General features: G+C 49.6%; 3 protein-coding genes across 3 annotated transcripts; all 3 read left to right on the forward strand.

Moving 5' to 3' along the window:
- PtA15_4A635 (uncharacterized protein) lies at positions 1 to 2,208 on the forward strand (the record flags this gene model as incomplete). The annotated part of the gene is made up of 4 exons (XM_053168539.1): positions 1 to 202; positions 1,119 to 1,232; positions 1,657 to 1,808; positions 2,170 to 2,208. The coding sequence occupies 4 exons, from the start codon at positions 1 to 3 to the stop codon at positions 2,206 to 2,208; spliced, it is 507 nt and encodes a 168-aa protein (XP_053019738.1).
- A 1,696-nt stretch (positions 2,209 to 3,904) lies between these two features.
- PtA15_4A636 (uncharacterized protein) lies at positions 3,905 to 6,437 on the forward strand (the record flags this gene model as incomplete). Its single annotated transcript, XM_053168540.1, has 15 exons — positions 3,905 to 4,136; positions 4,209 to 4,265; positions 4,336 to 4,431; positions 4,498 to 4,566; positions 4,633 to 4,728; positions 4,798 to 4,857; positions 4,926 to 5,018; positions 5,080 to 5,148; positions 5,226 to 5,309; positions 5,380 to 5,451; positions 5,556 to 5,618; positions 5,692 to 5,856; positions 5,948 to 6,013; positions 6,102 to 6,266; positions 6,349 to 6,437. The coding sequence occupies 15 exons, from the start codon at positions 3,905 to 3,907 to the stop codon at positions 6,435 to 6,437; spliced, it is 1,476 nt and encodes a 491-aa protein (XP_053019739.1).
- A 3,849-nt stretch (positions 6,438 to 10,286) lies between these two features.
- Positions 10,287 to 13,599, forward strand: PtA15_4A637 (uncharacterized protein; the record flags this gene model as incomplete). Its single annotated transcript, XM_053168541.1, has 5 exons — positions 10,287 to 10,325; positions 11,329 to 11,616; positions 11,691 to 12,894; positions 12,956 to 13,062; positions 13,165 to 13,599. 5 exons carry the CDS (start codon positions 10,287 to 10,289, stop codon positions 13,597 to 13,599), a joined length of 2,073 nt encoding a protein of 690 aa, XP_053019740.1.
- Between the last annotated feature and the right edge of the window lie 903 nt (positions 13,600 to 14,502).

A 14,502-nucleotide genomic window follows, 5' to 3' on the forward strand; every position in this document is an offset into this window, starting at 1 on the left:
ATGGAATCGTGCTACCACAGTCCGCTTACCTCCGTTCGACCCCCAAGGCTCAAACCCATCAGGTGGCCTTACATGAGGAAATGTGTGGACCCTTCTCCGGAGTATGACGTGGCCAGATTCGGCCAGAAATTCCGCGAATCTTTCGGGATCCTCGATCCAAATCTAACTCCCTTCTGCCCATCGCTACTACTGTGTTCGATACGTGAGCTTAACACCACACATACCAAGTTATACCATCCTGCAAAAGGCTTTTCCTAGGGATCCTAACATAAATTTCTTTTCCTGCTGTGCATCAGGACCCATCGACCGCTGATCAGACGAGCGCTTGTGGACACTTGCTTGCAAAATCCCTAGCTCCTCAGGCCGGCCGGCCCAAGCTGCGAGGCGAGCGAAATGTCGCTAGACCTCCACGTAGATGATTTCATCTGCAGGCGGGTGGCTCAAAAGAATTTTGCCACAAAGCACAGTGTAAGGTTCCTCGGTTTAACATAGAGCCCCAAAACTCACATTGTAAAACATGTGGCTCACCTTAAATGTCTTTCTGTTTTCCAGGTCATACTCTATGCATATACCCGTTCACATTCATTCACCCAAACGGCGCAAAAGTGATTGGCGATTCAGTCGAGGCGCTATGACATCGGATTATGGAAGTTGATTCCACCGCGGCCTACTAATACCACGAAGTAAGGAAATTTGAACACCTCAAGCTGTTACCGCATACCATAGTAATCCATGGGGATCTATATAAGAGCGTCAGCAAAAGAGTATCGGGAGCCAGGACATCGGGGATGAATCACGTCAGCGTGAATCTTGTCGGCTGTGATTAGCCTTCACTTGAGTGAAATCAATGAAATGTAAAGCATTATAAAAATAAACTGAAGTCATGTTTTGCGCCTCAGGAGCTGTCGCCAGTGAATCCAATTTCCCCATACCGTGCCATTTAATTTCAATTAGGCACCTTTTCTTTCAATTTGGCCCTATTGTAAGAGATTTTAGTGTTTCGCGCCTGAGGGACTGTTGCGAGTCAATTGGATTTGCCCACAAAATCTTCTTCGTTGAATTTCAGTATGTTTTCTTTCAATTTGGCCGTGTGGTGAGAGATTGTGTCTGACGTGAAGGTCTGACGATCCCCAAAGCCAAGCTTCGTCTTGTTCGTGTCGAAAGGCCTCAAGTCACTCAAACCGAGCCCGCGTCATCTGCAAACACACCAGATGATGAGGGGAAATACGAAGGTAAATTGTCTCTACAAAGAAAACAAATTCCCTTTGGTCTTGCGACATGCCTATAAGAACAGGACAGGGGCACATGAGAACCCCGAAGCCAATCTGATCCGGCAATTGAAGATAACCCGTGATACTAGGCATTTTTGGATGAACGGATGCCATGGCCACGATACCAATTGTTTCAGTCTGCCACCCGCCCACAAATTGGTGAACGTCATACCAGGAGTGGGGATATCAAAATACTAAGTTCGGAATCTTTTCGCCCCGCAGATTGAAAGGGAATGGCCAGCGTGCTCGAGGTAGGGTCCGACGATGTTCCAACCCTCGGACTCCAAGCTTCGTCTCCCTCGGTCAAAAGACAGTCTTGGTGGGACTAGTATTACTACCATCAGTCCGGCCAATTGAGAATCCAACCTGCGATATGCCAATCAAGCGAAGAAGATCGAGGACAAGGCGGTTGTCAATGAGGGCCCTAATGATAAACTGGTCGGACAATGGAAGGAAGAAGTCGATACTCTGCGGCCTCGGACCACAGGAGGTCATAGCCAAGACACCTGTGATGTCGGTCTCTCGCCAGACGAACAGGTGTCTCGATATCAAAGCAAGAGCGGGGAAATCAAGATGATAACCAAAGCCGCCATTCAAATAAGCTGGGTAGAGTCGAGTTGTTTTGTCATTTCTTCCCTGCCAGTGCAGATGCATTACCTGATGCTGAGCCATTCGGAAATTTGGAAATTTCTTTGTCTGTTTTCCGGGGGGGCTTAGCAAACATTGTACCAACATCAATAAGACCGTTGTCTGAATGGTTGCGCCGGCGCCGGAGATGGATGTGGTTGTGACTGTGTAAGTTGGTCGTGGTGCGACCTCGGTTCGCGCACGTCTGTGATCTTAATGTATTAACCCCCTCGCGGCATGGACTGACTGCTTCCCCTTTAGACCCCACTAGATCAGTGACCCCCAGGACCTCACCCCACTAGATCATTGACTTCTACCCTGCAGCTTTTTTCGGGAGACCGGGAGGTCGTTGGTTTCTCCGGCGTAGAAAAATATAAGCGCCTCACCATACAAATGAAAATGACAATACATGTCTGAATGACATTGTGAGCTTTGCTCGTGGCTGCAGACTTGGCTGGCGCATTTCTGTGATCATATGTTAGTCTGTCTTCACCGCGGCACAAATACCGACATGGACTGACTACTACATTTCTACACCTCATCAGGTCTTTGATCCCCAGACCCCAAGTTTAGAGGGATGGAAATGTGCTGCATTACCGGCGCTACTTGCCGTGGCCATTTTGACCGCCGTCACTGCAAAAGACACTTCATCGAGGACACATGGATAAAGCACCACAAACAAACCATCATCATTTCAATCATGAACCACAATCTGTCAGAATATTGCATGGACTTGTGCAGGGAGTGGACTTTTTCATCAAATCATTTGTACTTTTTTTTTATCACTGACTGTTTGTAAATACTTCTCGTAGAAAGTTTGTAAACCTGCCAAATACAATGCCCAATAGAATTTGAACTTTTTTTCCAACTCAGTCACCTCCAACAAAAAAATAACAATAAGAAAAACTGGCCGCGCTTCACGTAACCAAAAACAAACTTCCATAGCAACGAGATCAGGGTATCCTGCCCTCTCATTCCTCTGAATTGGCGGCGGGTAGATGTTTGCAAGCTAGTGCCATGGCCGAGTTCGTATGTTTTTCCGGTTTTAAAAAAAGTTTAGACTTGTACTATTGTGGTGGCCACACAACTAGTGGTAACCGGACACCATTTCTCCCCAAACAGACTGCTTACATGACCTGGCCATATCTTTCCTTAGGTCCACAGGGTATATCGATGCCTATTGCAATACTCTACAGCACCTCAGCTCTGGCCAAGCCCAGGGGAGTCCTAGGCTAAAATTCATCGCTCGAAAAGTCACGCCTCTGAGCTGGCTGCTGTATGCTGGTATTCTCTCCTCAACAATATCGGGTCTAGGGGTGAGTGGGGCATTGCGTAAGTAAAAAGGATCCATGAGATGTTCAAGTTCAGCAAAGTATATGCCACCTTCCATGCACTTTATGGCAGATCCCCTTAGGACGGAGCAATAAAAAGTAGGGCGAGTCACCGAATTCGATTGTCCTGCCTCCAGAATTTTTTCCACCAGCGATCAATAGATGTTGAACAGGTGGTAACCAGCGCTGTATCTATTTACCTCAGGGAAGTAAGGCAGTTTGGGTGGAGTTAGAGCCGGGGACTTCTGATCGGCTAGAAAGAAAACTGAATACTCTCCCCAGAACAAAGGTGCTGATGGTCACCACCACAGAATTCTTCTCTAGGCTGGACGGAGAGAGAGTCAGGGGCTAACAACTCTCCGGCGCCAAAGAAAAATAACTAAACTCTACCGGCCAAATGAGAGAAGCAATGAGGCCGAGGGCAGATGGATATCGTGTCCTCGTCTATAAAAGAGGTACAGACACGCTGGCAATCAGATTCTCCCAAACCACCTCTTCCACAGACACTCAAAGCTACATCATTCCCTCTTCCACAGACGCTCAAAGCCATATCCTTCCTCCCCTTCCATAAGCTCATCCTTCCTAGCCTTCCAGAAACTCGTCTTTCCTACCCTTCCATAAACTCATCCTTCATACCCTTTGATAAACTCATCCGATCCCACTCTCAATCACTCAATGGAATACTCCGGCTTTGTTGAAGAATATCCCTGCAGCGCCTCAGATATTGATAGGTATGCATCTATATCCGATGAGGACGGCAAGTTCTGGGGCTCTGCTCTCCCCGAGCATTTGCGACTACCCGTCCCAGTGATTGCACCAGGACCAGCAAACCCGGATGTGCCCATTGCGCCAATGACTTTGGGGGAAAACGATCCTTTGCATTCCGAGGTCACTCCGCCTCAAGATGGTGGGTTCAAAATTTTATCATGACTTCCGTATTGTTGCTGATGTATTCCTGTGACTTGCACTTTTAATTTAGCCCAATTTCTTGCGCCCAACCAGGGCAATGTAGCACCCTCCTTACATGCTTCACCGTGTAAGCTTTCACATTCATCTAGAGTTGTGCAGCATGACTGATAACATGCCGTGGAACCACGCATCTGAAGCATCGGCGCCAGCAAGCCCAGCTGAACCAATGGGGCCAATGGCACCGCAGTCATCTTCCGATGAGGGATATCTATCCTTGTTGCAAAATTTAAAGGGTGAGGCGATGATATTTTCGGGATTTTAGCATTGTTATTGATTCATTTCTGTGGCTCGCATCACAGGCCACATTCTTCCACCCAGCCATTGCAATGGCGCATCCTGCTTGGATGCTTCATATCTTGAGTCAGATTGTGAGCCTCATTCATCGACATTTATGAAGTATGACAAAAGCATGCTGAGGGAACACTTTTACGTAGCATCGGCCCCAGCAATCCTCACCGGATCAATAGGCCCAATCTCAGAGCAGCAACTTCCCCTCGAGGAACATTCAAATTTTTCGCGCACAATCAATCGTGAGTTGATGATGCTGATGATTTCCGCATTTTCTTGACGCACCTTTGTGACTATCATCTCTACTGCAGCCCCATCCTTCACACCCAGTCTGGTCGACGAAAGCTCCCCATCCTCACTGCAATCATATGGTAAGCCTTGACATGCACCTGATCCATACAATATAGCTGAAACTACCCTGTGGAAAACCTCTTTGTAGCATCGCCATCAACTAATCCGGCTGGATCAAATGTGCCGATCCCGTACATGGCGCTTACTCCTGGAGAATTTGAACAATTTCAGGCTTCAAATGGTCAGTTCTTATTTCTCTCCATGAATTCTGCATGAATGCTGATAAGCTTGTGTGCCTTCAGCATTTCCCACAGCCATTCCGCGTACAACCAACTTCGCCGAAGGCTGCCCCCCTTTCTTGGCATCAGATCGTGAGTATTCATATGCGTGTCAATTTCACTCATAATTCCGACAACTAATACAATTCTGTGGAAAACCTCGCCCGTAGCATGGATTTTGACCAACCCGGCCGGGTCATCTCCATCGGTGGCAGTGGGTCCTCAACGCCACGCCTCTAGGCCATCCCCATATGGTGAGTCATTTCTTTTACTTCCAATCCTCCATCATTGCTGATACAATTTTCTGCACAACCTTGACCACAGCATTGTCACAATACGAAAACGCTACTGCATTCAGTCCGCAGATGGCAATGGGTACACATGCTCATTTTGATGGTTCGTTCTATTTCCCTTTGAATGATGGGCCCAGATTGCCCCCATTGATACATCTTCCATTGTTCCTGATAAATCATGTCTCTTCTAATGTCTGTCTACCTCAGCCCGTCAGTTCGCGCCCAGTGTGGCCAATGGCGGCCAGGCGACAACGTTCCGGTCCTCACATGGTGGGTCATTATATTTTCCTGCACAAATATCTGCACTGCGACTGATATGATATTGTCAAAAAATTAACCGTAGCTCCTCAACTGCCACGCCATGCAAATGGTATTCGAGCCGCGGCAGCCGGCATAGTTGCCCCCGGCCCCTCTTCCCTTGCCAGCCAAGCGGAATTTGTTGGCGCATCCAAAAAGACTGCCAATGTTTCCCAGTCTGTAAAAACAGTGCGGGCGAAAGGCAAACGAGGTGACTTATCCCCATTTTGCTCAACGTTCTTAGAAAATTCATAATAAAAACAAATTAGAGTGACTAGAACTAACTCTGATTTCCCCTTCAGCCGCTGAACCAACTGAAGGCGATCAGTCAGACGAACCACAAAACAAGAAGCCACGTTGCATGCTAGGTAACTCATTCATTTCCCTCCAAGCTCTCAGAAACGTGATCATAAACCCAGATAAGAGCAACCAGAACTAACTTCTTTTTGCATTCAGGCGAAGATTCAGCAGTCGATAAGCATGTGCTCGAGTGGCCGCATGGGAAATTACAATGCCTTGCCTGTCTCAACAAGGGCGTGACAAAAGTGTATGAGAGGAAAGATCTCTACAACTTGAGGCGGCACCTCAGGGGTCCGCACAAAATTGATCCGGGACCCTCGTGTAAGTTTTCTTATTCACCCATTTCTGCAGGCAAAGAAATTCCAGCACTGAAGATTTTTATTGTGTTTTTGACTTGTACCAGATGAATGCACGTTCCCTAAATGTGAAAAAGAATACAAGCATTTAAGTGACCTGGTGAAACACCAGGCGAAGTGTAAAAATCGACCTTAGAAATGTATGTCCCTTGTCATCCAAACGACCTCTCACTCCTTGTTTTCTTTTCCTAATCATCTTCGTGTCAATTCTTTCAGTTAGTTTATGAAGTTCCGCACAAGCAGTTCCACCAAGGTCAGATGGACTTTGCAAGCCCAGATGATTGGCCCGATGGCAACCCTTTGTGGGACAAACATCGCGAGGTTTTGTGTCCAGGACCCGTCCGACGCAAAATAGTGCCCACTTCCCATCGGCAGGATGGTCCGGCTCCAGTCCCCGCAAGGCGGCTGAACCTCTCAATCTTTCCTTTCGTGCTTATTTTCTCTTTTTATCTTGTTCTTCTTGTGCATTAATATTGCTGTAGTTGGAAAGCAGTACTGTATCTACATTGTGATTATTTGTAATAAAATGTACAACAGCAGGACGTTTGGATTTCAATTCATATAACACATTTTCCGTGACTGTGCTCCAATATCAAAAAATTGATCAGGTCTTTGGGACTGCTGAGCAAAAAAAAGGTACATAGCCCTTTGCTCCACCAGCCACCGGCGCGTCTTGACACTCCAGGGCCTTGGGGTCGGGCAGAATGGGGAAAAACTCTCAATAAGAAGTTTAATGAGTGGCTAGCAGGTTTAATTTCATTGTTGAAAAAGAACAAAGTGGTGCTGCAGGGTGGTTTATGTCGTTGGCAGTAATCATTTAATCCCAGGGACAGTTGCACATGACATAATACACATTCCTGGCACCCTCAACCATAAAAAAAAACTGAGAAATAACATGAACAAGTGCAGGTATATTTGTTTTCCAAGAAGCTTGGACCCTTTCAATTTTTTGTTTTGTTTTGGTAGATTCTTGCAGATCCCATATCTTAATAATTATTGAGAGGTGTCAGATGCAGCCCAAGGCTAAAATTAACCCCAGAGCCATCATCCCCCAGAAGACAGTCAATAAGTAGACTTCAGTAAAAAGCAGGTTCATATTTGGAACCAGAGACACTAAATTACCCCTCCTGCGGCTCCTCATGGTACTGGACAGGTGCCCTCAGCCTAAATGGAGGGGCCGACTGAGCCCAGGATTGTTACACTAGCTACAAGAATGTCAGTCGGGCTACCAATGTAAGTTAAATCCCAAAAGACAAAATTTACACTTGTAAATAGGAAGGCTGCAAGCTCTGCAGCCTAGAGAATAGAGGAGCAAATGCCGGCCAGTCTACCCACTCAGAAGCAACAGGTAGCGCGGTAAATAGAAAAGCTAACACATGTTATATTCAATACCATGGATAGTGTTACAGTATCTGAGCCGGCTATTTAAATATTAGCTGGAGAACTATAAAAAGCAAGACGTGTATAAAGAAAGAAAACACAAGGATGAATGAATAGGTGAACTAGAGAACACCCTAGATTTCACTATCCTTCTGTGTTAATATAAGAAAAGACAGAACAATACTGCACAAGTGCTTCACCAAAACCAGGCACAGGCAGAAGGGTAGTGCCAGTAGCCACACCTCCATAAGGCATAAAATAGAGGGTTCCCAAGAGTTTAGCAGGGCAGAATTGTCAACCACCTCTATGACCCTGTGGATTTCCTCCTTTTCTTGCCAAAACATTGCACTCTCTCTGTTAGATATACCTGTCTTATTCCCTTATCTGCACCAGGACTTTATCCTGGTGAGCACCCCATTTCCCTTCCCCGTTTGTCAACCTGTAGGCAACTGAATGTGTCTGAAAGGGTTGTTACTAGCAAGATGATGGTGTAGGATTCCAATGATGAGCATGTCAAGACCTATGAAAAGGTTTTACTCAATCAGTATAACTATAACTGAGAGGCTTGCTCAATGAAGGTGCATCCAGATCAACACAGGGTTTTAATAGGCATCCAAAGAATGAATCAACTTGGTTTTGTGGTCTTACCTACAAAAAGGTAAGGGTAATCAAGAGTAGATTTTATTCCTGAATTTAATGACAGGTGAGAATTAAAACACTGTTTAAATATAATATGGGTTGAAAATTGCTGTAATAATATTCTGGGGGATAAAAAGTACATGGGGGAGTGTTTATATATTGAGGAAAAGAGAAAGAGGGGGAATATTGAGGCTCTCCAGGACCGGGGGGAAAATGGAGGCACTAAGAGAAGGACAGATTCTCTGAGGGATCAGTATTGGCAATGATCAGAGCAGTGCAATTATCAGTACTGATAGTTGGACTACAAATCAAATCACTGCAAGAAAAGGTTAAGCAACTGCAAGCAGTTGACATGAAAGAACTCCAAGCAAGCTTGTTGTATTACACAAGCCTTTGTCAAGGCTTACTGTTGACCAAGCTTCAATACACAGTCACTGTGCAGAAAAAGCTTATGTGTGTTTGGGTGGATCTAGAACAGCAGTTCCACAGCAGTAACCCACAACTGCTAGCAGTTGCTTGAATTTTTCTCTTGCAGTGATTAGTGATTACACTAGATCAGTAATGATCTGTAGCAGTGTCACACTAGCTGATAATTGTGAAATTGATCCCATTAGAAAATCTCAAAGTGGACCTGGGTACCAGTACCCGCGTTCCAAAAAACTGGCACCATTGAGAACTGCCTGGCGGGTACCAGCGGTACTTAAGGCGGGTACCACAGGTACCACCAGGGCCTTTATTTTCAATCTGCTCCACACACATACATTCTTTACACTTTGCTAACTATTTATTTATCATTTTCATATAATTGGAGCTTATTTAACTTGGGCAAACTACTATATATCATATTGTAGCAGGCATACATATCAAAAAAATCAAATCAAGCAAATAATAGTTTTTTACGGCGGGCATAGATCAATTGTTGTTGAAAACAAACACTTTTACTTTTTTATTTATTTTCTTCCCACTCTTCTTTCCATCATTGATTCCGGCTTGCCATGAGGCCAACACACCTTCTTTTATCATGTTATTTTACAAGTAGAATGCCATGGTCTTCCCCCAGCTTATTGAGAGGGGTGCAAGTTGGTGATGCTTTGCCAAAACATAATCTCAACCAAAGCTAAATGCTTGCGTGAAATTGACAGACTTTGTGACAAAATCAAGTACAAGAGGTATCAAATTTAGAAAACCCAGAATCTGCATCATGTTTGACTCACCTGGACAGCTTAGAACATACATTGCCATATTTACAAGGCCACCATGCAGGGTACCGGCATGATTCTGTTTCATCCACCACTTAGAGGGTTGACTGGCTTGCTGCCATCCAAGATGGGACCTCTGGCGAGCCAGATATCAAATGTGTTGGTCAAGCCATTTCCCCCTTGTACAGATTACAATCAGATTTGCACAGGGGTTTGTTTGTGTAAAAGCAGGCGACTTGCCTTGGAGGTGGAAGGTGGGGCAGTCAGGGGAATCAGCGGTGGTTGGGGCTTGTAAAAGGAGATCCACATTTCCTGGGCTAGCAGGATGGCTTCAGCCATCCAGCTGTGCTCCCAATTAGCCAACTTAAAACACTTTTCCTTAAACAAAAGGTGAAATACTGTAATCTTTCTTTGGTTAGTAAGCAAAAAAACCCGGTTGAGAACAAGAGAATCATATGTAGAAATAGAGATCCTGTAGAGAGGAGAAGCTGTAGTATTTGTTGTTTAGCTTTAAACCATATATGCAGGTGTTCCTCAGTGCTGGAGGGTATTTTAAATCACTGATAACTGTTGATAAGTGCTTGGTGATTTTACAATGGTTGATAGGCAAGACAAGCTGGTGGTGGATACTTGAAGTGTTAATGCCTTGGAAAATGCCAATGACGTGATCCTGGGCCCCACCCAGCAGGTAACAGTTACATTCCCCCTTGGGTATGGGTATACTTGCCTGACCAAAGGCAGTACCTGGTATGCCGGCTTCTGAGGACATGTCCTATGACCCGCTAGAACCTCCACAACCGGCCCAGGTTAATAGTGTTGGAATTACCCTCATCTTTGCTCTCACACTCCCAGCCTTTTTTTCTCTTTTCACTCTTCTGTCACCTGTTTCACGTGTCTGCTTTTGCGGTGTTCAAAATTGCGTCTGTCATGGTTTACATAAAACCATCAAGCCAACCAATTTTGGCTGGGAGATCTCAGCATGCATGAAACTTAGAGTGACATCTCCAGGCCAAAATTGCAGTTTCATCAAAAACTCTTGTGCAATTTTGAACACCATATATGCTTGGGACTCTTTTCCTTAAGCACTGCTCCCACAAGTTGATCTATGTGTATGTAGTCTCCATTCAGACCCCAAGGAATTCAGTCCCTCAGTGAACAATCTGTTCCCTTGAATGACATGCATTAAGCCTCTTCAAGGACTTACCTGAAACTGAAGGCTCCTCAAGTAAGTAAGTAAATCAGTCCTTTTTCCAGACTTTGTCAATCTTTCTCCCATGCCCTTCTGTTGCATCGGGCTGTAATCTCTGCATATACCTGTTGGACCCAGATAGAGGTTCCAGTGCTGTTCCACTTCAGCCCACTACCTCAGAGCTGGACTGTGTTGAGTTCACATTTTCCTGCCAAAAACTGCTGGATCAAGGTGTGCCAGCCCACACATTTGTTGTCTTGTTGGTGATGTTTGGTGGTTTCCTGCCGCATCAGTTGTTTTGGTGATATGTAGTCCAAGCTGAGTCTGTCAGATGATTTTCGGACATGGTCCCCCGTCCCTGCTCATTAGCTGGCGGGAGAGTTGAAAGAAGTTGGGATGTTTGTGTACAGGTCATGTGAAGCCCCTTGTCGATGGGTTTTCTTTTCCGAGTCTCGGTTTCCCGGGGAGTGGCGATGAACCGCCTCGCAGTCCTGGGCCGCCTGGCCAGCCTCCGCCGGCCCTTCTCCCTCCGCACCGCCTTCGACCAGCCCAGCAGGACCAGCCCCGCCCAGAGCAGCACGACGCCGGCGGGCATCTTCGGCTATCCCGGGCTGCGCCAGCCGGCCGACCTGCTCGCCGCCGCCGGCCACACCCTCCAGCGCGCCGCCCTCATCGTCGCCCGGATCACACACCGCCCCGCCGCCGAGCCCGCCGAGCCCCGCGCACGCTTCCGGGCCTGCATCACCCAGTTCGACCGTCTCTCCGACGCCCTCTGCCGGATCATCGACCTCGCCGAGGCCCTCCGGAACCTCCACCCGGACCATGCCTGGCTCGACGCCGCCAACCAGGCCCACAGCCTGCTCTCCCGCTACATGAACACCCTCAACACCCACCAGGCACTCTACCAGGTCAGCCATCCCGCGCACACATGCCTCTCGAGAAAAGAAAAAACAAAAAAAAACTGACGACCTCCTGTCCACAGACCCTCCACTCCGCACTCGACCATCCCGAAGTCAACCACCCCGACCTCTTCGCAGCCAAGACAGTCGCGCTCCAGTTCCTGCGCGACTTCCAGCGCCACGGCATCCATCTGCCCGAGGACGACCGCCGGAAGCTGGTCGAGATCTCGGACGAGATGCTGACGGTGGGCCAGCTGTTCTTCAGCGGGAGCGCCGGGAGCCTGGAGCCCACCTGGGTGACGCGGGGCGAGGCGGGCGAGATCGGCTCGGGGTTCGTGGCCGGGCTCGACTTCGCCGGGCGGGGCGGAAGGGCGGCGCTGGACCCGAGCGAATGGCCGGCACACATGCTGCTCAGACAGCACCCCTCGGAGGCCGTCCGGCGCCGGATCTGGCTCGCCCAGCGCCAGGCCCCGGACGCCCAGGTCGCCCTGCTCGACGGCCTGCTCCGGCTCCGCTACCAGTTCGCTCGGCTCACCGGGAAGGACAGCTGGGCCGACGTCGTCCTCGAGGACAAGATGGCCGCCAACGCGCGCAACGTCACCGGCTTCCTCGACGGCCTGGCCGCCAGGACCCGCCCGATCGCGCTCGCCGAGCTCCAGCGACTGGCCCCAGGACGCCCGGCGATCGCCCCCTGGGACCGCGACTTCTACGGCCATCTGGCGGCCTCCAAGGCCCAGAAGGCCGGCCACCCCGCCCTCCCGGCCTACTTCTCCGTCGGCAGATGTCTCGAGGGTCTCTCGCTTCTCTTCACGCGCATCTACGGGATCTCCTTCCACCTCGAGACCCCCGACGGGCCGGGCGAGCTCTGGCACCCCTCGGTCGTCAAGCTTGCCGTCCTCGACGACCGCGAGGGCCGTCTGGGCACCATCTACTGCGACCTCTTCGACCGCCCGGGCAAGAGCCCCGGCGCGGCCCACTACACCGTCCGCTGTTCGCGCCGCACCGACCTCGACCAGCCCCACCTCGACCCCTCCTTCTTCCACACCCTCGACCCCTCCACGCCCCTCCTCGACCACATCTATCCCCACCCCCTTCCGCCAGACCCCCTCCCCTCTCCCGCCGCCAAAAGAGAAGGCCTCCCCGGCACGTTCCAGCGCCCCATCGTCGTCTTCAGCTGCTCCTTCAGCCCCCCCTGCGCCCACTCCGACTCCTCTCCTGGCCAGCCGAGTCTGCTAGCATGGAGCGACGTCGAGACCTTGTTCCACGAAATGGGCCACGCCATCCACTGTAACTACCCTTCCCCTCCTCCCCTAAAAACACAGTGACTGACGCCTCTTTGTGTGTGCAGCGATGGTGGGCCAGACCGAGTTCCACAACGTCTCCGGGACCCGGTGCGCGACGGACTGGGTCGAGCTGCCGTCGATCCTCATGGAGCATTTCGCGAGCTCGGCGGAAGTGATGGGGCTATATGCGCGGCATTGGCGAGACGGACGGCGGCTGGATGCGGCGACGTTTGCGGGGGAAGTGACGGGGCGGGGGGGGATGGCGGCGACGGAGACGTACCACCAAGTAGAGCTAGCGCTGCTGGACCAGCGGCTGCATTCGGCGCGCGTCGCGCGCTCCGCGTTCTCCTGCACCAACGAACACGCCGCGCTCGAGCGCCAGTACGCCCTCTTCGCGCCGCAGACAGAGGACCGGTGGGTGGCCCGGTTCGGCCACTTGTACGGCTACGGCGCCGCGTACTACGCCTACCTCTTCGACCGCGTCATCGCCCGCAAGATCGTCGCCCGCCTCTACGACGACAACGGCTCCGGCCCGGCCGGGATGCTGGACAGGGCCAAGGGCGAGCGCATCAAGACCGCCCTCCTCGCCCCCGGAGGCTCCCGCGACCCCTGGCACTGTCTCCAGGACCTCCTCGGCCACGACGAGCTCGGCTTCGACGGCCCCGCGTCCGCCGTCATGGCCGTCACCCGCTGGGGCCTCTGGAAATGATCTTCCTCGCCAATCGTGTTTTTCTTCCGGACGTGGTGCTTGTTGTCTCTGCTCCACTCTTATCTCATAGATTCCTTGGCTCCTCCGAGAGAAAATACAGTACAACCTGTATCATATCTTTTTTTTTGATATGATACGTGGTATTAAAAACAATATGATCCTTGGTATCAGCCAATACCAGTCTTGCATTGGATTGGTTCCACCATTGGAGAGAGGATCAGGATCTGGTCTAGCCTTCTGATGCAATTGGGGAATGATCCTTTGGAGGTGACAATGCTCAACCAGTGAAAGTTGGCACTCTGCTGTGCGAGATCGATCAGTGCACCGGCCTCTTCAAGCACTTAGGTAACAGTGAGAGAATCAGTGGGACTGATCAGCCCTGGTTTCCAGATAGTCAGGCAAGGTTTGGAGAAGGGTGCCATGTATATCCTCTTATTGGGCAGAGAAGGAGGGCAAGAGAGACAGAGACAGATAGCCTCTAGAGCTATCAAATATTCAAGAGATGGGTTTGAGCGCTCAATATCTGTTGAGAGTACTGGGAGTGAGCCACCTTCTTACAGCCATTCCGAAAAAGCTTGGCTTTGTTGGAAGGAATTTCCACCCAAACTTGTCTTGGATTTGCCAATAATCACTGGCAAGGTTGGACATATGTATATTCATGCCCACCTCATTCTTACATGCAGGGTGCATATACAGCAGCCAGATGCCCTCAATCATCTTGTTCCTTTCATTTTTTCCTAGTTCTGAGTTCAGAATCAAGCAATTTGGCTGATTCTGTCCTCGATGGCATTCTGGTCATGGTCGCGAGGTTGGAAGGTGCTGGTCCCAGCGGCCGGCGTGTTTTTTTTTTTGCTACCGAACGGCTTGATTGGTGGGATCCTGCAAGCGACTGCGCTTGCAGGT

This window comes from Puccinia triticina, chromosome 4A (genome assembly GCF_026914185.1).
Source record: "Puccinia triticina chromosome 4A, complete sequence".
Taxonomy (NCBI): domain Eukaryota; kingdom Fungi; phylum Basidiomycota; class Pucciniomycetes; order Pucciniales; family Pucciniaceae; genus Puccinia; species Puccinia triticina.